The sequence below is a fragment of the Labeo rohita genome, chromosome 17 (assembly GCF_022985175.1).
Source record: "Labeo rohita strain BAU-BD-2019 chromosome 17, IGBB_LRoh.1.0, whole genome shotgun sequence".
NCBI lineage: Eukaryota > Metazoa > Chordata > Actinopteri > Cypriniformes > Cyprinidae > Labeo > Labeo rohita.
In genome coordinates this window covers 29052530-29075247 of record NC_066885.1, presented here as the reverse complement: position 1 = coordinate 29075247, position 22718 = coordinate 29052530, and the positions used below count along the sequence as shown (strand labels likewise).

The 22718-nt window shown below is 39.0% G+C and overlaps 1 protein-coding gene across 2 annotated transcripts in view; it reads right to left on the bottom strand.

Annotated features, from left to right (window-relative positions):
• alk (ALK receptor tyrosine kinase) overlaps positions 1-22718 on the bottom strand; it is a 457480-nt gene that overhangs the window by 243291 nt on the left and 191471 nt on the right. For both annotated transcript variants that reach the window (XM_051134137.1, XM_051134139.1), the window contains exon 3: positions 2780-2926. In XM_051134137.1, coding sequence (XP_050990094.1) covers positions 2780-2926 — 147 coding nt within the window. The remainder of the gene's footprint in view (positions 1-2779; positions 2927-22718) is intronic.

Here is a 22718-nt window from a genome sequence, read left to right as displayed (position 1 = left end):
AAATTGTGTTTTTTGAGGAAAACATTTCAGGATTTTTCTCCATATAATGGACTGCTATGGTGCCCCGAGTTTGAACTTCCAAAATGCAGTTTAAATGCGGCTTCAAATGATCCCAAATGAGGTTGTCAACAATCCCAGCCAAAGAAAGAAGGATCTAAACTAGCAACATGATTTTCATTAATAAAATATAATTTAAATACTTTTTAATCTCAAACGCTGATCTTGTCTTGCTCTCCCTGAACTCTGTATATTGTGGCTCAAGACAGTTAAGGTATGTCGAAAAACTCTGATCATATTTTCTCCCTCAACTTCAAAAATCATTTCAAAATGATCCTACATCGCAGCAGAAGTTCTGACCCAGTTTTTGCAAAGTGAACATGCAAAGAAGATCAAACACCCTTAAAGGGGTCATCGGATGCAAAGTTCACTTTTTAATATTGTTTGAGCATTAATGTGTGTTGTACAAATCCACCCTATAATGATAAAAATCCATGCAGTGGTTTTTAATTAATCTGTACAAATAATATCCCCTTTTTAAAATCGAACCATTCTCAGATGCCTGTCTGTGACAGAGGCCAATCCCACGATAGTTGATTGACATGAGCGTCTTACCTCAGATCAGTTGTAACAGTCCGACCTCCATTGTTTCAATGCCGGAGCAGGGATGTAAGACAAGAATATCTCCGATTGAGCGATTAAGGTGTTGTGTTGCTGGATGTAATAATGAACATAGTGGTTGTCATTTACTCCCGACATCTGAGCCGCTGAAGATGCAGTGGATTATGTTTGTTTGTGAATGGAATGCGCCTCCCGATCTACATAAATGCATCTATGTTTGCACAAATCATTCATGATCCAGCTTCACTTACAGCAGAAGTGAGTATAAGGTTTTTTTTATGAATCTCTGCCATCACCTTTCCTAATAACGTGCTAGTTAGCAAGTTTCGCGGCTAAACGCACTAAATGCGGCTAAAGTAAACAATCTCTCGGGGCAGCTAGTCACTCCACAGAGAGAAGAGGCAAGCAGAGCTCATTTGCATTTAAAGGAACAATCCCTCAGAATGGGATGATTTTTGCAGAGCTCATTTTGACAAGGTAAAAAGGGTGTTGTTTTACACAACCATTGAGAATTTTTAACCAAAGTATATTATAGACTTTTCATTAAGACCCTAAAGAATCATATCAACTTGTGGAAAATGGGCATCCGATGACCCCTTTAACAAAAAAGGTAAAACAGCGATATAGGATGATTTTGAAGTTTAGGGAGAACATGAGATGGGAGTTTTTTGACATACTCTAACTATCGTGAACCTGAAAAAAAAACAGAGTTCAGGGAGAGCAAAACAAGATGAGCGTTTGACATTAAAACGTATATAAATTGTATTATTTTTATGAAAATAACCAATCGTTTCGCTAGATAAGACCCTTCTTCCTCAGCTGGGATCATTTATAACCGCATTTGGGATCGTTTGAAGCCACATTTAAACTGCATTTTGGAAGTTCAAACTCACCATATCAGTCCATTATATGGAGAAAAATGCTGAAATGTTTTCCTCAAAAAAAATAAAAAAATAAAATAATTTCTTTACGACTGAAGAAAGAAAGACATAAACATCTTGGATGACAAAGGGGTGAGTACATTATCTGTAAATTGTTGTTCTGGAAGTATACTTCTGCTTTAAATCATCATCCATGTTGTGATGGTGGTGAAAAAAAAGGCATCCTAACTGTCTGGAATAAATTGCTAAGTGCCCCGTAAATAAATAATCAGGTCTATTTCCCGCTTCTGGAACAAATGTTATGAATATGCCATATGGTATCTATATATCGCTACATACTCAGTTTTAGCTAATCTCACAAGTGCTTTTTTAGCTGTTTGTTTGAAGCCTGTAAATTGCAGAAAAATGTTTTTTGTTTACAAAGAGAGACTTCCCTTTAGTTTTCTTTTTGCAAAGCATGATTGTGATCATTTTATAATATGTCAGAATCCCACCAGGCTGTTGTGCGTGTGAAAAGAACAAGAGATCACATGAAGCCATGCAGCGAGTGATTGAGCAGCATGTGGAACTGCTGCATTTGTCTTTCAAGTGTATGAGTTGTGCCTGAAGAGTTCGTAATTTCCCAACCTTCTCTGCAACCTGACTGTCAAATGAGGCTTTCTAAACTCTTGCCCCCACTTCTCTCCCCCTTCAATTTCTCTTTCGTAGTGTCTCTGATATATCATTTCCATTCTGCCTCATTTCAACTCTCTCTAGCTATTCCTCCCTAAGAAAAGATAAAATGATTATTCACATGGTACAGTTCTTCGTTCTGGTTAATATTTTACACAGTCATATCCACATCATATTTCTGTGCCCAGTTAAATTTAACAGGTGTAAAGCTTGTGAAGTAGAGGGCTGCAAAAGTTGTGATGGGAAACCTTTTTAATTTTATTTTTGTGGAGATTAGAAATGCAATGAAAGCCTTTTTTTTTTTCTTGTAACTTCTCATAATTTATTTATTTATCAGAGGTGTTAAGGAGTTAAAATACCTCAAAAATAGCTCTGGAAAAAAGTGGTAGCACTCTTTTAAAGTTGCTTTACTACACTATTAAAAAAAAGTGCAGTCAGTACCATATGGAGCTATTTCTAAAAAGCCGTAACCAAATATAGTCAGGCTAATTTATTCTGTTTTAATGTTCTTGACTTGAATAAAACCAATTAATTTAGATGTTACCATGTGAAGCACATTGTTGAATTGAGAAAACACTTTTTTACAGTGTAAAACAGAAGCTCTTTACCTTCCTCCCACCCCTGGGAACTTGCTTTTGTCTTTGCCATCGTCTGGTCTTTCGCCCAGGAGTCTTCTGCTGATGTTAAACTCCAGGCGAACTCAGGATAATATCCAGGAGGCCCACGCTCACATGATTTTCCCTTTGAAGAGCAATCTGAAAGAGAACAATAATTTTACTAACATTTACATATGCAAAGATACCACACTGTTCATTGTTTAACAGAACAGCATTTATTAGATGGTTTGGAGCAATTTTATAGACATTTTTGGCCATGTATTTTAAATTACTCACTTAATACACACTTTTTAATATACACACTTAATACAAACTCATTTCCCTGCTGGTATATTATTCTCCAAACCTGGTCAAACTGGTCTGTTGACTTATTTTTTTGATGAACTGTAAACTCAACTAGTCTTGTCTCACACACACGCAAAGAAAATACAGAGAGAGAGACTTACATACCATGTGGAACTATTGCACAAATGGCAATCTCATTGGCTATTATCATCCCTGTTTTGATTTCAGCAAAACAGTTTGAGTGAACGCAGGCAACGTAATTAATATTCATGAACCCAGCAGCTGTTCGTTAGTGTGTTTTATATTGTTATTAGTAGTAGAATTCGTAGTAGTTTTGTTATCTAAATTATCATAATGTCATATTATAATGGTTAACTGACTGATACTAAGTGTACTTTCAGATATTTAAAAAACTGTGCCATTAAGCTTTATATATGTATAGTAGTCAACATTTAAAGTGAATCAGAAACTTTCATCAAAGTTGTCCTAAAACCAAAACAACACCCATTCTTGTCTTAGGACAACTTATATGAACTTTTTTGATCCACTTCAAATGTTGACTACTATATAATATTAGTCTGGTGAGTAAACTGAAAATTTAATTAATCTTGGTTAAATTTAATTTATTTAACATATTTAATATTGGGGGCATCCAAGTTATTTGACATATTAAAAAATATATATATATTTTAAAGTAACACAACAGTTACTTTAATAATGATTACGATTTGTGAGAAGTAATTAGTAACTATAACTAAATACTTGTTTTAAAGTAACATGCCCAACACTGCTCTTGAGTGGGTCAGGTTAAACTAGCTGCCCAGATAAACACAATCTTAGCCAGGCTAAGAGACCATCTTAAACCAGTTAAGACCAGCAAACCAGATTAGGCTGGTTTAAGTATCTTTTCACACACAAAAATAGTGACATACAAATCACATACATACATACAATTTACTGCAGTTTCCAGCTGAAGTGACCATTAGTGGCAGCAACTCAGCAACAATTTGTATTACATTTTCACACATATTATGACTACAGAAGCAGACTATCAATTAATAATCTCGGTTGATGCTATGATATGATCATAAAACACTTTTTTTTCATAGTGCATGATTGTAAACTAATACTAATAACTTTTTTTTTTTTTTTCTAATGCTAACTTGCAGAGCATTGCTCTGGTTAAATGGTTAATGGTAAGTAATTTTACGGTAGTCTACCATTTGGAAGTGAAAAATAATGTAAATTTACAGTGAATAACAGTAAATTGACATTCCCAGAATTCCCTGTGTTCCACTTTTTTTTTTTTTTTTCTTTTACATGTTTTTTTTTTTTTTTTAAATATAACTGTTCCCTTTCGAGGGAACTTCGAACTGCATCCTTTAGAGGTCACTATGGGGAACGTCTCCTACGTGACCCGTGTCTGAAGCCTATATACAAAAACTACACAGTACTGGCTGGCGACAGCCTATGACATCACTGCCGGGTGCTGCAGACACATCATACCAGCGCGACCAAATAGTACAAAAGGGCACCGGTCAAACACATCTTCCTCTTCTTCGTCTTCAGTTCTGACCTTTTGTCTGTGTGCATTTCTCTCACCAGAACGGCTCATCTATGACGATGTGTGGTAAAGAGCTTGCTGCCGCCCGATGTGTTTCACCTTTCGCCACTTTGACTGCGGCGGCTGCACTGACCCATTAGGACCTTATAGGCCTTGGTCTCCTGGAAGCTCCATAGACAGCAGCCTAGGTCTTTAGGCCTCTTTCTCTGCCCCTGTGATGTCTCTCCTGACATTGCATAAGCTTGGCAATGCTCCCCTCACTGAGGGTCTTCTGTGAGCATGTCACTCCTAATTGGAGCTCATAGGTACCTCTCTATATTGAGGTAAGGGCCTTCGCTCCCCACGGCTCTGGCTATTCCAGGTGGAAGCCCCTGGTGGGATGTTTAACCAGCCTTTTCGCTCTTCTCAAAGTATGAGGGTCTCCTGTGAGCATGCTGTTCCCTGTTGAGCAACTAAGATTCCTCTTGTCCTAAGAGAGTTTACTTCCTCTGCTCCAGGGTATTCCATTCAGGCTGCTCAGTATTGAGCTTTGCAGTGCTCCCCTCTTACAGAAGGGTCACTTTGAGCACGATTCTGCTCCCTGAGAGCTTAGAACCTCCCTTTTTGTGAACGGTATTTCAGTGTCCAGGCTAGCCGGCACATTCTAAAATCCACGTTGTGGTAAGAACGCACACTAGCTTCTTGTGTTCTTTCTAAAATCCTGTATGGTGGGGATCACGCGTTTAGCTTCGTACCCTTTCTTGAGATGTTCGGCCCCGGAACCTGGGGCCACACTCGACTTATGTATCTTTTCGATACCTCTGAACAGGGTGCCGATGACCTGCCCGACCAGCTCCTCGAGCGAGGTCACGCAGAGCAGTAGGTAAAAGGGATTAAGTCACTGACAGCCGCCTGGACGTCTTTTGGGGTAGCTCCCTCTACTTGGGTGGAGCTGGTACTTAGTGCTCGCCTTTGGTGTCTGGCTTGCACTCCCCTCAACATGGCAGCGTGGGTATAACCGTTCCCCATAGCGACCTCTGGAGGACCTTTCGACCTTTCAGGTTACGTACGTAACCATGGTTCCCTGAGAAGGGAACGGGACACTGCGTCCTCTAGTCTCGTTGCCATGCTTCAGACACGAGCTTCAGACGAAGAAGCGGAAGATGTGTTCGACTGGCGCCCTTTTGTACTATGTGGTTGTGGTGGTATGACGTGCTGGTCAGTATTGTGTATATAGGCTTCATTTTTGTATATAGGCTTCAGACATGGAAAGAAAAGGACGTGACGTGTGGCCAAGTATGGTAACCCATACTTGGAATTTGTGCTCTGCATTTAACCCATCCAAGTGCACACACACAGTAGCGAGTAGTGAACAAACATGCGCACACACACCGTGAACGCTCATTTTGTGTGCGCACACACACCATTTTGCCCCCATTTTCCATGAGGTGAACTCAAAGATCTAAGACTTTTTCTATGTACACAAAAGGCCTATTTCTCTCAAATATTGTTCAAACTAAATCTGTGTTAGTGAGCACTTCTCCTTTGCCAAGATAATCCATCCACCTCACAGGTGTGGCATATCAAGATGCTGATTAGACAGCATGATTATTGCATAGGTTTGTCTTAGGCTGGCCACAATAAAAGGCCACTCTAAAATGTGCAGTTTTACTATATTGGGGGGGTCCGAAAACCAGTCAGTATCTGGTGTGACCACCATTTGCCTCACACAGTGCAACACATCTCCTTCACATAGAGTTGATCATGTTGTTGATTGTGGTCTGTGGAATGTTGGTCCACTCCTCTTCAATGGCTGTGCGAAGTTGCTGGATATCGGGAGGAACTGGAACATGCTGTTGTATACGCCGATCCAGAGCATCCCAAACATGCTCAATGGGTGACATGTCCGGTCAGTATGCTGGCCATGCAAGAACTGGGATGTTTTCAGCTTCCGGGAGTTGTGTACAAATCTCTTGCAACATGAGGCTGTGCATTATCATGCTGCAACATGAGGTGATGGTCGTGGATGAATGGCACAACAATGGGCCTCAGAATCTCGTCACAGTATCTCTGTGCATTCAAAGTGCCATCAATAAAATGCACCTGTGTTCATTGTCCATAACATACGCCTGTCCATACCGTAACCCCACTGCCACCATGGACCACTCGATCCACACAGTTGACATCAGCAAACCGCTCACCCACACAACGCCATACACGTTGTCTGCCATCTGCGCTGTACAGTGAAAACCGGGATTCATCTGTGAAGAGAACACCTCTCCAAAGTGCCAGATGGCATCAAAGGTGAGCATTTGCCCACTCATGTCGGTTACGATGACGAACTGCAGTCAGGTCGAGACCCTGATGAGGGCGACGAGCATGCAGATAAGCTTCCCTGAGACGGTTTCTGACAGTTTGTGCGGAAATTCTTTGGTTATGCAAACCGATTGTTGCCGCAGCTGTCCGGGTGGCTGGTCACAGACAATCTTGGAGGAGAAGATGCTGGATGTGGAGGTCCTGGGCTGGTGTGGTTACACATGGTCTCCGGTTGTGAGGCCGGTTGGATGTACTGCCAAATTCTCTGAAACGCCTTTGGAGACGGTTTATGGTAGAGAAATGAACATTCAGTTCATGGCAACAGCTCTGGTGGACATTCTTGCAGTCAGCATGCCAATTGCACGCTCCCTCAAAACTTGCGACATCTGTGGCATTGTGCTGTGTGATTAAACTGCACATTTTAGAGTGGCCTTTCATTGTGGCCAGCCTAAGGCACACCTGTGCAATAATCATGCTGTCTAATCAGCATCTTGATCTGCCACCCCTGAGGTGGATGGATTATCTCGGCAAAGGAGAAGTGCTCACTAACACATATTTAGACAGATTTGTGAACAATATTTGAGAGAAATAGGCCTTTTGTGTACAATTTTGGTCAGTGTATATATATATATATATATATATATATATATTTCACATTTGCTTGTGTTAACATTATAGGCTTTATGGTTTTAGTGTTGATCCATTATTTTCATATCCGTTATTTTCAAACATTTTAGAGCACTAACCTTTAATTTAGAGCACTGACATTTAATTTGCGGAGTTTCACATTCATTTCTTTTGGATAAATGCTTTCAATGCTACTCATTAATGTCAAATGTTTTGACATTGACTTTGAATGTGTCACAAAACATGCAAGAAGCAAAATAAAATAATTCTGCACAAACATAGGCGAAAATAAGGGGTTTAAAGCACTACTTTTTTTAAAGTAACACTGTAGGAACACCCGCGAATAAGGTTTAAGGAGGAAGCAGCAATTTGTGGCTTTCCTTGACCTCATTTTGTTCTTTAGAAAAGGCAATGTCTCCATCACACTATGATTAGCTCATTACCCTGTCAATGTGATAATACGTGCCAATCATGTTCTCTTCATCACTGTGATTGGCTGATTACTCTGTCATGGCTGATTACTGACTCTTTTGCTTGCAACAGGTCAGAAAATCAGCGTGAATAAGTCAAACTGGTGGAATTTTACTAATTTCAAAGCAAACAGTTCAACACTTTCAGTTACAGCCATTTGAAATTGACTTGAAATGATGATCTGTGAGTGATTGTGGTTAAACTAAGGTGCACTTGTGGTTCTTAATGAGGATTTATCAACTACAAATCTAAAAGAAGGTGGTTGACTTTTGAATATATAATAGTTGTTTTATAAAATGATTTTCATCCATGTTCATATTGACATCAGGATTTGCCCATCTTCAGTGATGGTTCTAATTAAAATGTATTACTTAAGGTGAAAGACTGTGTTGAGGTGACTGATGAAATGCGTTTTCAAAAAGACACATGATAATAGCTGTGGCAAACTACAGTTTGCCATGAACTCGATGTCACTGGTATAAGTTCAGTGTAATTTGATTTGCTTGTTAGCCCAGAAAGACAGCAAAAAAAAAAAAAAAAAAAAATCCTATCTATCAAACCTGTGAAAAATGTGCTTTGTACTTTAAAGGTCAGTATTAAAAATTGCAAAAAGTAAAAAGTAGCATTTATGCCATGGAAATGTACAGTAAGTTAGTAATAGTAGTAGTATCAATGAATCAAATTAAACATTCCCCTTTACAATAATAGGAAACACACATATGTTCACATATGAAATTTAGCTTTTTTTTTTTTTTTTTTCCTTTTTCTTCTTCATACAGCATAACTATTAATGGAAACATGGTAAAATGTCAAAAAAAAAAAAAAAAAAAAAAAAAGAAAACATCCCATGGGAAATGAAAGTCCTCATAGCTGAAGAAACCTTATCTATAAGAGGCTTGCAAATATAATAAATGTAAACTCAGCTAGTTTTTGAAGTCTTAAACTGAAGTTGGAGTTTAACATTTGTAAGAGTGGGTAAAAGCAGATAAAGTCACATAAGTTTTAATTTATTAATAATGTGTCAACGTACATTTGCATAGCTCATCTCATAAGCTTATCATGTCGCTCTGTAATGCTTATCATTTTAACAAAAAAGTGAATGTCAGGAGCCATTCTTCACCAACTTTAACATGATTATTGTGTTCACAGTTAGCTCCCACACTTTTCCTGTGGTATTTCATGTACTCTTGCATTTGTTTATTCTGCTAGAACGGCTTTCAAACCATTCCAACTGTGTTCCAACCAAAAATTCTTCTCGTATCCACTGGAGTGTTAAAAGCACCGGTGGGACCAGGTTGTTTATCAGAGGATTGCTGGTTGAAGCCCCAGGCGGCGTACAAATATGCACGTTTTCTGTTCTTTTGCCCGGTGTGTGTTTCCTTGGTACAGTATTTGGTGCTTCCATTGTTAAGGATGGTGAATCTCAGAGGAAAATTTATTTTGCAGAGAGGTTGCTCTTTTATAGTTCAGGCTTAATGGAGTTTCTTGTTATGTTTCATTCAGGAAGTATGCATTTTCAGGGTGTTAAAATACCTTCTGCTATGCCAGTTCAGTGTGTTAAGACAACTGTAAGTAGCAGTAGGCAGAGTTAAGTAGATCCTAAGTGCAAGGTTGGCCCAAAGTTTGTTGGCACCCTAGGCGAGATTTTAGATTGGCACCACCCTAAAGACACTAAAATGCTTTTTTGGACTTCAGGCATCAAAATATATGACAAAAAAACATGTCCAAGCCAGTTTTCAAGATTTCTGGTCACTTTGAAATGAGTGCCAAAAATGTCCAAAATATAGTATTAAAATGTTAACGTCACACAGTTTCCATTATATTTGGCATTTTTCTGTTAGCTCAAGCATTTTACATATATACTATAAAATGGAAATTATAGCGAAACATAGACAATTTGGTATGTGTTGTGAAATGTTTATATTTATAAGCTTTTGAAGGCAATTTTTGTATATTTTTGTTTCCAACAAATCTAAAAATTAAAACATCAAAATATTAAAGTTATATTAACCAGCTCCAAATATATAACAGCTCAATATTAGCATTACAATTCAATTACATGATAAAAAATTGTTTCATAATGAAGAAACATTCTTTTTGAGCCACATCTCCTGTTTGTCAAAACATTTCAGCTCACTGCAGTTCATCCTAAAGTAGCACTCTCTGTCTAACAATATCAAGTTTTAAAATATGTTGTATTAGAGCTTGTTAATATTTCATGACCTAACACTGGTGAAAGTGCCAGATTTTAGAGCACATTCCTGAGCTTTCTTTCCACTTAGCGATTATCAACCACAGTTGCTAAGATGGTGAATCATTTGTTAAAACCTTCAGATAATGTTGGTTAAATGCCAGAGGGAAACTTAGGTCTCGGTGAGATGCGATGCTGCAATGGTTCTGTTCAAGGTTGAAAAATAAATCGATTTCAGGAAGAACTGCTTTTTTTCTGACTGGACATGTTGCTCACCAACTTCATTACCAATTTAATTCAGGGAGAGTGTATATATTAACCTTTAGAACAAGGCTTAAGATGGTCATTTAGTAAATGATTTCCTTGATTTTTGGAGACAGAATACTTTGATGTACTATGAAAACATAGAGAATCTGCCAAACATTGTGTTCTTTGGCTGTGTGTATTGCCTGCAACTGCATATTCGAAGTACTGTAGATTGACCGAGTAACATTTGTAATATTTGACTGCTATTTTATGGTTTCACTGACCAGAATACAATTTCACATTAGGAACGATGTGAATTCGTTTTTTTTTTTCTTATGAAACTTTGTCTGTCTGTTCTACATAAACAATTCATATTCCGTTATAACTGCTTAACTCTTTGTATCCCTTTAGTGTCCCTTTGTGCAACACATTTAAGAGTGGATCGTTTTGTGTATCTGGTTTATGAATGTAATGCTGGCTTTGCAACAGCTGTTATTAAAGAAAGTGCAGGCTTTACTGGACCTGACAGAAAACCCACAACTCGTATGTGAATGCACCAAAGTGCTCTTGTCAGTTTATATATGTGAAGAGAGTGTGTACATTTTTAAAAGCACATCAGCGAAAACAGCTTGTTTCTCATGTATTATTAAAACATACTGTAACTGTAAAAGTTAACTTCCTCCTGAGTCCTAAAAGAACAACTGAAACTAAGGTTAACAATATCAAATAATCTGCCAAATGTTATGTGTTTATGACTGAGTGTAGCAACTGCTGCTCTGCGTATCGTTCTTAATTTCTTTGCCATCTTGGATTTTTTAAATAAACTTTTTTAGGATTTTGGGATTGCCTTCATTGCGAAGGTTGCAAGCAAACCTGCCTACCTCAAATCTGCCTGAGATTTGATCAAAATGAGACATCATACATATGCTGCATAGCTGTTGTGTCCTTGGTCTCCAAAACCACACGTTAAAATACCGTTTCTCCACCCTGCTTGTTCCAAATGAGGCTTAGAGAAATGATTCAACAAAGCCTGCGACAAGTTCTGGATGTGTCACACGGCTCCTGCACCCACCATAGTGGCAATCTAAGAGAGAATTGATGACTTACCAGATGGCCAAGGACACAGATTTTATTGGCCATTTATCCTCATTTAGACCCCTCACTTATCTAATGTCTTAATTCCCTGAATGTGTGATCATATCCCCTTTGACACTCGTTGAAGCGAACACTTAGAGTCGATCAGTCACAATGACCCTGAAAATGGCTGCAATTAAACTTTGAAAATCTGTGGTTTCAAGTAATGGTTTCCTTGAGCTTTGTTTCCATCCGCCTATTCACATCAAACAACATCACAAAGTTCCTCAATCAGAACTTGTGAAAAACAAGATTTTCTTTTGAATTAACTGAATTTGCACTACATGCAATTCTACACAGTGTCAGATGCTAAAAATCATTTGCTACCTGTCACAAAGCATTTGCAGAGATTACTCTGACATTACATAGGTAAGCCAATTTGTGTGGTATGAACCTTTAATAAAGTGTCTAAAAAGGCTGTTTTATTTCAGGACAGCTCTCTTCTTGGTTGCAAAGCATTCTGTAAAATCCTTATCCTGACAATGTGACCCATTTGTTATGTATAATGGTGCTTATTAGAGACTTAGAGACTATTATGCAGAACATTTTAGCTGTGACATGATTCAATGCACTGTGTAAATGATTAAAAGACCTTTTCAAGGGACAAAAGGTCCTTTAGTTTTAAAATGACTGCCACTACATCTACTTGAAAAATTGTGTTACATCTTTTAACATAACAGAGTATTTGTATATAACCGGATTAGCTGTAAAGCTGTGTGGTTTTTGGAATGCTATTTCTGTAATTGCTACAGACAAAAATTCTTATCATTGTTTAAAAAGCTATATAATGAAATTGCCCGACTTTGTGCCACACGTGCATATTTTCATTTCTCCCATAGCCTCTTAAGTTACTGAGAAGGGCATTTAGACAATTGCACTATAAAAACCACAAATGGTTTGGAATTACTCAAGAACTTTTGCCACAGCTGAGCTCTCTGGTCTCTGCACAACAGATAGTCAGGCGGGTTCGCCTGTAAATGCTTTCAACCATGAGCATTTACAGCCCATAAATCCGTTGATTCAGAATGGTCAATTATTCCCCTAGCTCTTTATATCCCACTCAGATGGGGCACACGATCATAAAGGATTTGGATGGCGGGGGGTGTGCGGAATGACCAAGCTTCTTGAGAGAGAACATGTGAGCCTAGAGAGCATCCTCTGCATCTGCTGACCAGTGTCTCTGCCCCCTCACTAAAGCAGAAATTACTCCCTGCTGTCGTTTTCTTAGATGACACACCCATGGACCTCATACATTGATTAACATTTGATCCATATTGCACAGAAAATGGCAAGAACTGCCTGTAATTACATGTTACAGACTGGGGTGTGTTTCCCAAAAGCATCGTTAGCCAACTATGGTTGCAAGCTCCATCGTTTCCTAACATAGTTGGTGTTTCCCAAAACCATAGTTCAAATGAACATTCGCAAACTTACAGTACGTGGTTGGAACTACAGCTCTTAAACTGTGGTTAGAAGCATAATTTCTTGTTAGTAAGACATAAAGACTTGAATAAATTATGCTCTTGGGCACAATAAGCAAGCTACCATGTAGTACAATCTATATCTTCCATTCTATCTAAATATAAATGCATTTTAATCTATGCATTTTTGCGTGTCCCCACTGAGCGTCTGCTTGAGGGGACCCCGGAGTATGACATAAGAGGGAACTGCTGATGAATCAAACATCAAATAAAGCAAAATGACGGGTCAAAAAAATAAATAAATTAGTCATCATGTGCCATGTTCAATACAGTAGCATCTTAGAGATCTCTAGTAGCTGACATTATTGCTCCACCACATGCATGTGACGTCATTAACAATGGTACTGTATTGTTGAACGAATGTGGTTCAAACGACAGAGATGCGACTGTGTTCGGGAAACAGTCGTGTCTAGTTTGTTTCCACAACAATGTAATGCAACCCCTGATCGGCTAGCTTAATAGTCACATTCATGTAGTCAAATATTTTCCAGTAATTGCTACTCTATTCTAAATAGTGACAGCTGAAAACTGTATATTTGACCAACTATAAATACACTATACAATGTATTTATAGTATATAGTAGTACATACTTATCATTAATATGCTGTTATATTAATATAACTGTTCCAAAGTTTAAGATCAGTTTGAGGTCAAAAAAACATTCAATTAGTCAACAGACATCAACATTTTGTATTGTCACAAAATATTACTGTTTTAAATAATTGCTGCTCTTTTGAAGTTTTTCATCAATGAATGCTGAAAATAAATTAAGAAATAAATCAGCCACACTTTATTTTAAGGTCCAATTCTCCCTATAACTATGTTATGAATAGGCATGCTAATAAGCAATTAGTTAATAGTGAGAATGGAACCCTGTATTTAAAGTGTTACCAACAAAACAAAACTTCACAAGTTTACTTCACAATATTACAAATAAAATCCTAATCTAATCATGACAAACTGTCACGAACCTGTTCCTACATGTCAGTCTGCTTGCCACCAGAGGTCGCTTTGACGTTCTCATCACACTGACTGTTACACCACACCCCGGACTACGTTCCCCATCAGCCATTGTGGCCATCACCTGTACCCAATCAGAGACACTATTTAAACCCCGGTCTTCCTGTCACTTATCGCCGAGTATTGGATTGCATTTAGCACTTGTTGTTTGTTAGCAACTTTACGGAGCCTTAGTCTGTCGTGTTTTCTAGTCTAGTCTAGTCTAGTCTAGATCCTAGTTATCCGAGTCTTGATCCCTCGCATTGTTATATCGCCTTGTCTGTCTCGCTGCCTGCCTTTTGAAACTATCGCCTGTCTGGAATACTCTTTTGCCTCTCCCTTCAGATAACGCTCGCCGTGGATCGACCCTCTCCTGTGTTACGGAATACTCTTTGTTTTGCTGTCTATACACCTGTTTGCCACTGTCTGACCCTGCCTGCCTTGACCATGTCTTTGTCTCGTCCTTTGAATAAAAGTTTGCAATTCGATCCGCCCGCTTCACACTTCATTGCTCACTCTGTAACAGAATACTCGGCCGCTCAGGATCCAGCAACTTTTCGTCTGGTCATATCACAGGTATGGACACTGCAAGACAGTTATTAGCCCTCGAGCAGGGCACACGATCGCTCGAGGGCTACATACAAGAGTATCTGGCTATCACTCATTTTTTGGATTTGCCTGGACTTTGCTCTGTTGTGTGTGGGCTCGCCGTTTACTGTGGGTGTCGCGGAGGAGGAACGCGACAACGCGGTAATGGCGGCCACGCATCCCACTCACAAAATGGCGGCCGCGCCGGAGCGCGTTCATACAATGGCGGCGACAGCGGAGCCCGTTTACAAGATGGCGGCGACAACGACGCTCCGTCATGTCACTGCTGCCACCCCTGTGTCATACAACTTCACAGCTGTGTTTCCTGAGTCAAGTCAAGTTGTTAATCCCGAGTCCAGTCAAGTTGCAGCTGTGTTTCCCGAGTCCAGTCAAGTTGCAGCTATGCTTCCCGAGTCAAGTCAAGTTACAGCTGCTGCTCCAGAGTCAAGTCAAGCTACAGCTGCTGTTCCAGAGTCAAGTCAGGATACGGCCGTTGTTCCTGTGTCAAGTTAGAGCTTTGTTTCCTGTGTCAAGTCACGTCAGAGCCGCTCTTCGTAAGTCAAGTCAAGTTACAGCTGTTGTTCCAGCGTCAAGTTAAAGCTGTGTTTCCTGTGTCAAGTCAAGTCAGAGCTGCTCTCCCTAAGTCAAGTCAAGTTACAGCTGTTGTTCCTGTGTCAAGTAAAGCTACAGCTGTATCTCCCAAGTCAAGTCAAATTACAGCTGTTGTTCCTGTGTCAAGTCAAGTTACACCTGTGTTTCCTGAGCCAAGTCAAGTCAGAGCTGTCGTTCCTGTGTCAAGACAAGTTACAGCTGTGTTTTCCATGTGAAGTCAAGTTAAAGCTGTGATTACTGAGCCAAGTAAAGTCAAAACAGTGGTTCCTGTGTCAAGCAAAGTCAAAGCTGTCGTTCCTGAGTCAAGCAGAGTCAAAGCTGCCGTTCCTGAGTCAAGCAAAGTCAAAACTGCAGTTCCTGTGTCAAGTAAAGTCAAAGCTGTGGTTCCTGTGTCAAGTAAAGTCAAAACGGATTTTCCTGAGCCAAGCCGAGTCACAGCTGGTCGTCGCGAGCCAAGTCAAGTCACAGTTGATCATCGCGAGCCAAGTCAAGTCACAGCTGGTCGTCACGAGCCAAGTCAAATTATAGCAGTTCTTAATGAGCCAAGTCAAGTTATTGCTGTTGTTTCTAAGCCAAGTCACGTCTTGCCTGACCTCCCAGAGCCTAGTCACATCTCGTCTGTCTGTCCAGAGCCTAGTCACATCTCGTCTGACCTCCCAGAGCCCCGTCATGTCTCGTCTGTCTGTCCAGAGCCTCCTCACGTCTCGTCTGACCTCCCAGAGCCCCGTCACATCTCCACTGTCTGTCCAGAGTTTCGGCACGACACGTCTGATCGTCAAGAGTCAAGTCAAGTCTCGTCTGACCTCCCAGAGCCTCGTCACGTCATGTCTGCCAGTGTGATGGCGATCACCATTCTCAGTATGTGGGACGCACACTACGCTCCAGAGGTCTCGTCTGTTCACAAGTCTGCTCCAGAGGTCCCGTCTGTCACCAAGTCTGCGCCAGAGGTCTCGTCTGTTCACAAGTCTGCGCCAGAGGTCTCGTCTGTTCACAAGTCTGCTCCAGAGGTCTTGTCTGTTCACAAGTCTGCTCCAGAGGTCTCGTCTGACCACGAGTGACGAACCTGTTCCTACATGTCAGTCTGCTTGCCACCAGAGGTCGCTTTGACATTCTCATCACACTGACTGTTACACCACACCCCAGACTACGTTCCCCATCAGCCACTGTGGCCATCACCTGCCTCTACCCAATCAGAGACACTATTTAAACCCCGGTCTTCCTGTCACTTATCGCCGAGTATTGGATTGCATTTAGCACTTGTTGTGTGTTAGCAACTTTACGGAGCCTTAGCCTGTCGTGTTTTCTAGTCTAGTCTTGTTCCTAGTTATCCGAGTCTTGATCCCTCGCATTGTTATATCGCCTTGTCTGTCTCGCTGCCTGCCTTTTGAAACTCTCGCCTGTCTGAATTACTCTTTTGCCTCGCCCTTCGAATAACGCTCGTCGTGGATCGACCCTCTCCTGTGTTACGGAATACCCTTTGTCTTGCTGTCTGTACACCTGTTTGCCACTTTCTGACCCTGCCTGCCTTGACCATGTCTTTGTCTCGTCCTTTGAATAAAAGTTTGCAATATGATCTGCCCACTTCACGCTTCATTGCTCACTCCGTAACACAAACTATACATCATTGGAAAGTTCTAAGACTCCTAAATAGATATTTTACCATATTTTTGTGTTACAAATTATGTAGGAAAAATGAATAGATTAATATATGTCAAGAGTGGAACTTAAAAAATCATAACATGGGTTCTAACCTTTGTCACAAAATACTTTCTTCGTTGCCTTTTTCCCTATCATGCAAAATAAATCATAAGAAATTGTATATAAGTTCAAAATTATATTCTCAAAATTCATCCTTTAAATTGCATTACCACTGAAAATGTTTTAAAAAATGTTTTCATTCATGAATTATACAAATTTAATTACATAAAATATATAAAAGTCTGGATAGTGCATGTTTATGTCTGTGTTCAAAAATGGGAGTGACAGTTAAAGGGTTAACAACTACCTTATTAGCTAATAAGCAGAGAATTGGACCTTAACATAAAGTGTGAACAAAACAAAACAACAAAACAAAAAACAAGTTTCCACAAAATAGTAAACAGCAGTAGTTTTCAACATTTCTAATAATACATATTTCTTAAATATCAAATTAGAATATCATAATTTATGAAGAATATAATTAAATAAGAATAATAATTAAAATAATATTGATTTGAGATTTTATACCTAAGTCTTTTACTCAAAGCAATTTTCTATATGTTCTTTGTTTGTTTGTTTGTTTGTTTGTTTGTTTTGTTTTTACATTTTGGGCAAAACTGGTCATAGTTCCACGCCATTTATTAGATTTTTCCACACTTAGATTACATTTTTTTTTTTTTTTTTTAAATAAATAAATGGCACATCACATCAAAACGTAATAAACTGTGGTTTGACATATTGATTAGAAAGGCTATCCCTGTCTAACTGAGAGGGTCTTAGCCAGAAAAATTAGACATTAATTAAGCCTTAAGTGAACGTCAAAAATAAATAAGATGCAGACAGGTCTTGCAAATTCATAGATAAAATAATCTGGAAAATTTGTCATCATTAGTCCATGTTGTTACATAGTTGTTAGCTTCAGGTGTTTATGATTCTCTGACTATCACTGTTGTGATTGCTATCTCATTGAAAAATGATTGAACACATTTGCATGCATAGAGAAAACACACGGAAAAGAATTTGCTGGCTGATAACATTGGGAAGAGAAAAGGCACAATACAACTATAACTGGCAAGTCTAAATTGCTTCAGCAGGGGATAAATTACATGGCTGATTCATTCTAGGTGTTGCAGTTAGCTCATTGCAGATGCGCCGTTTGATTTGCTTTTGGTGGCGAGAAGACCTATAAAGAGAGTGTGCATTCAGTTAATGAGGCTGTAATGTCAGAGTGACCCCGGCCTCCTTTATCACATGAACTGAGATTGAGAGTTAGGTACCACATGGAGGTTAGCTAAAACACTGCCAGGTGGCTGTTCGAATACAAATGACCGCTCACGGCGAGTCAACAAAAAACTGGACTGCTGAACTGTGTTGTTTTGAAATATTTTAATCTGTTTCTGTTCGATATGATACTATACTGTAACAAGTAAAAATGAGCAGTTATTATATATAATAGATATATATATATATATATCTAAGCTTTGCAACAAATCTGCGATTCACATGCATGCTAAACCGTGGCACCCTGGACACTGTTCTATTCTATTCTGGATTTTCCTAATATATTTATCCAGCCTTTGCCAGCATGGCATAAAAAATGACATATTAGGCCTAACAACAGAGTGAAGTCCATTACATAGAATAATGAATATGATTAATTTCTGCATTATTTTTCATATATTCACCATGGCTGCTTATTTATGCATCCATTCGACCACTTTATGGTCTGCGTACACCACATGTCTCCTATCACCCAGTGGAGGACCGGGCAGGTGGATGCGTGAGACATGAGTCAGTGTTGACAGATGGAGGAGACACAGAATATATATATATATATATATATATATGTCCTTGTTATTCTGCCTTTGTATAGACCTCTGATGGAAATCAATCTAACTCTCATTTCATTTCAGATTAAGTCTGTTGCTAAATGTAGCATGCATAGTCTGCTACGTCAATGGGCAGCAGGAGACAGAATGATGGGATTTGAAAGGGTATCTGAAAGGTGTGGACAGGATCCTAGAACTCACGTCTTGCACCATCAATTTTTACTGTTGCACATTCCAGCACATTATGACAGTAGGCCCAGAGGATCTATTAACAAAATGTACAGATGAGTGCCAGCTGCACTGGGTCCAGATACAGAATATGAGTCTGTAAACGTTAGGAGAGTTACTTAAAACAGCATTATACAAGACAGTGTCTATATTATATGACATAGTATGTTAAAACTTGGACCGGCTGTGACTGCCATAAAACATTATGTTATGATAGGTACTATATTTAACAGCTTTATTACTTTTTATAATTGTGTAAATATTAATAATCTGGATTCATAAAGAGAAAATTTGCACGCACAGCTATACCGCTGATAACCGCTACAAAAACAGACGTCACATAGGGCTAAATGCGTAGTATTTCAATAAAACTGCTAACATTACAGAAGCCCGTGCATGAGTTATTTTATGTAATCTGTGTTATTTTCAAGTTTTGTTTTTTGACCTAAAACATATAGAGACACTGATGTTGATGTGTCTGCATTCAAGCATTTCAGTGGGCCTAAATAGATCACCCTTTACAGCAGATTTAGTTCACAAACAACTGACAGTTTTGACCTAAATATGATTTTCATTTACAATAATTAACTCTAAAATTTAACATAACTTACTTTTCACAGCATCAGTCGCGCACGCTTACATGATCTCCTACTTGCGGATCATTTGAATCAGTGATTTGTCGAATTGAGAACAGCTACATTCGGATCATTCCAATTCGTTAATGAATCGTTTGGTGCGATTTGCGATTAAACAGGTTCATTAAAAAGAATCAGTTGGTTCATGAATCAGACACTGCTGCAGCTTTTGAAAATAAAAAAATAAAGTAAAATAAAAAATAAATAAATAAATAAATAAATAAAATAAAATAATACAAATCCTGTCTGATCTTCACCTAATCTAAAGGAAAGAACCCAAGGATAACAGCAAAAGACCTCAAGAAAGTCTTATGTATGCTTTTATAAAAACAAGAATGGTGCTCATGAAAGGACATCACAAACCATTGCTGCCAATAATAATAAAAAAAAAAAAAAAACATATTGAAACACGTCTGATGTGTCAGAATTTCTTGGATGTACCATAACAATTCTGAGAAAATGTTCTTTGGACAGTTAACAATTACTGGCAAAAAATGCAGAAAAAAGGTGCACTGCACACCAACATAAAAACCTTTTCCCAAATGGTGACAGAAGCTTTATGTTTTAGCACTTCTTCCCTGACTCTGCGTCTGGAAACTATATAATCATTGAAAGAACAATTAATTTAAAAGTGTACAAGGAGAGCATTATCTCTCAGGACAGTGGTTCATGACCTCAAGCTTTAGAAATGACAGAAAAGACAGTGACCCAATCAACAAAAAAAATGGATGTAAAATAAGAATTATTATTATTATTATTATTATTATTATTATTATTATTTTTCCCCTATATTAGTGATATTTTCTTATATTTCCTACATAGCTTAAAATACTAAGACAGATTTGTGGTGAGAAATTGTCCGAAATTAGTCTTATAAGCAGCTACAGTACATTAAATATTTGGTGAAGGTAAATGAGGTCTGGATCCAATTCGGAAGACACTGAATCTGGATAAAGCTTGATTGAGTACAAATCTTGTTGAAAAAGAACCGAGCATCCAGCATTATTTTGCTGTACAAACTGGCTAAAGATGTATTTGTAAATGAATGTTTTGATGATTGTGCCTCTCAATCTCAACCAATTGTAATACAATCAGCCAACCCACGCAACATCCGGTTATATATGACTGTAACTACTGACCTCAGGTGTGCTAAAATGCACTTTTGTTTTATTTTATTCACAGCCTTCTCTCCGGACAAAAGCAGCCAGTCTCCTGGCACACATACATGCCAGCTGTGCCAGGGGCTTGTTTTGGCAGAGAACCATGGCAAAACAAAAGAGAGTATTAGTCCTGGTGTCAGGGCCGTGGAGTGGAGGATCAATCTCGATTTGGAGTGCTGGGTGTTTTGGGTGATGGCAGTATTCAGCCAAGCCACCCTCTGCCACACTGGATGTAATAAACACCAGCATGCAACAGATGCTGTGGAAACATTGCAATCTATCATTTTGCCAGTGGTGGCGCAAGCCATTCGCCTTAGTCGTGGGCAACTGCTTCTCCTTGTTTGTCTGCTTCAAAACATAGGGCTCAGCTGAGCCGACATTTCTGATTTTCCCATCGGCCCTATTTGAATTCATTTGCAAATTTCTGCAGCCAGGAGAAGATTGGAGCTTTGCGCACCCCATTACAGTTGGGGCCATGTTGTGTTCGGCTATCTGGGTCGAATCAAAATGATTCTGTTGTAGAGATTGAGGTGATTTTTTTTTTGAACAGCGAGGACTGGAAGCAGTGACATCGTTGTGACATCAGAGCGGCACCCTGTTCATTTGTGAACTCAAGACCGAGCGGCTGCTTTGCTTCACAGATTAGATCAAAGCTGGCAATGTCAGGCTCCATAAACCGATATGCATGACTTGCGTACCCTCGGGAGGCTTTCTTTTTTGTAAATATTGGAGGCGTGACGTTACTAAAACATGCTTTTTGCAATTGTGAATGTGATGGAATAAAGAAGGACAGCTGTTTTAAGCCCAGTGCGCACTGCATGGTTTTGGCCATGGCAAATTTCTGGAATCCTAAGATGATGTGTGCAAGCATTTTTTTTCTGAGGCTAGTGTATTTTTTCCAATTGCCTCTGTTTAGAACACTAAGTTTTTTTTTGTTTGTTTGTTTGTTTTAATGGCAGCAGCGTGACAAAGCGTTGAGCGTCTTTTTCATGTTTTTTCTTGGTGCAGATAGTTAAAGAATGTTCAACTTTGAGTAAAACACAGTCCAATCACAGTGGAGGAGGGGTGCAAATACCACACCGACCAACTAACACAACTATGACCAAAAACAATGTAGAAGTTAAAGGGGTCATATGATGCGATTTCATGTTTTTCCTTGTCTTTGGAGTGTTACAAGCTGTTTGTGCATATATAAGATCTGTAAAGTTGCAAAGATTAAAGTCTCAAACCCAAAGAGATATTCTGTATAAAAGTTAAGACTCAGCCACATCTTCCCAAAATGTCTCATTCAAACACGCCCCCACGTCTATGTCACAGTGTGGGAAAACTTGCATAATACCACCCAAAAGTATACGCAAACAAAGAAGGCATAACTTTAATTCTGACTGTAGTATTGTTGCAGCCGCCGCCATGTTGTGGAGATGCTGTGTGTTTCATTGAGAAAACGAAAGTACTTTGTTTGGCCTTCCAAATGAGTATACAACTAGAAATCAGTGGTTTATCAAAGTTATATTTACAGCACTGTTCCAGAACACTACAAATTAAATATTTGAGTTTGTGCAGCACATTTTACAGAGGACTGTTTCCTGAACCTGGGAGAGTAGCTGTGCACACAATAAAGTGGGACAATTGCAACTTTGCAAAGATAGTCTGGTGCTTCTGACTCACAGCCTGTAAGTAAGTTTTCATATTTAAAGAATTTGCTGCTGCCTATTCAAACGTGAGTTTTGAGTAGTGTAGAGAAGTACTTGTTTGTCATTTCTATGATCAGAAATGCAGACATGGTGTTGTCTACATGGTGCTATGCAACACAACATGTAAAGAGACAGTATGAGTCATTATAATCAGTAATTATGTCCTCACCGGATGCAACAAATAAACAAATG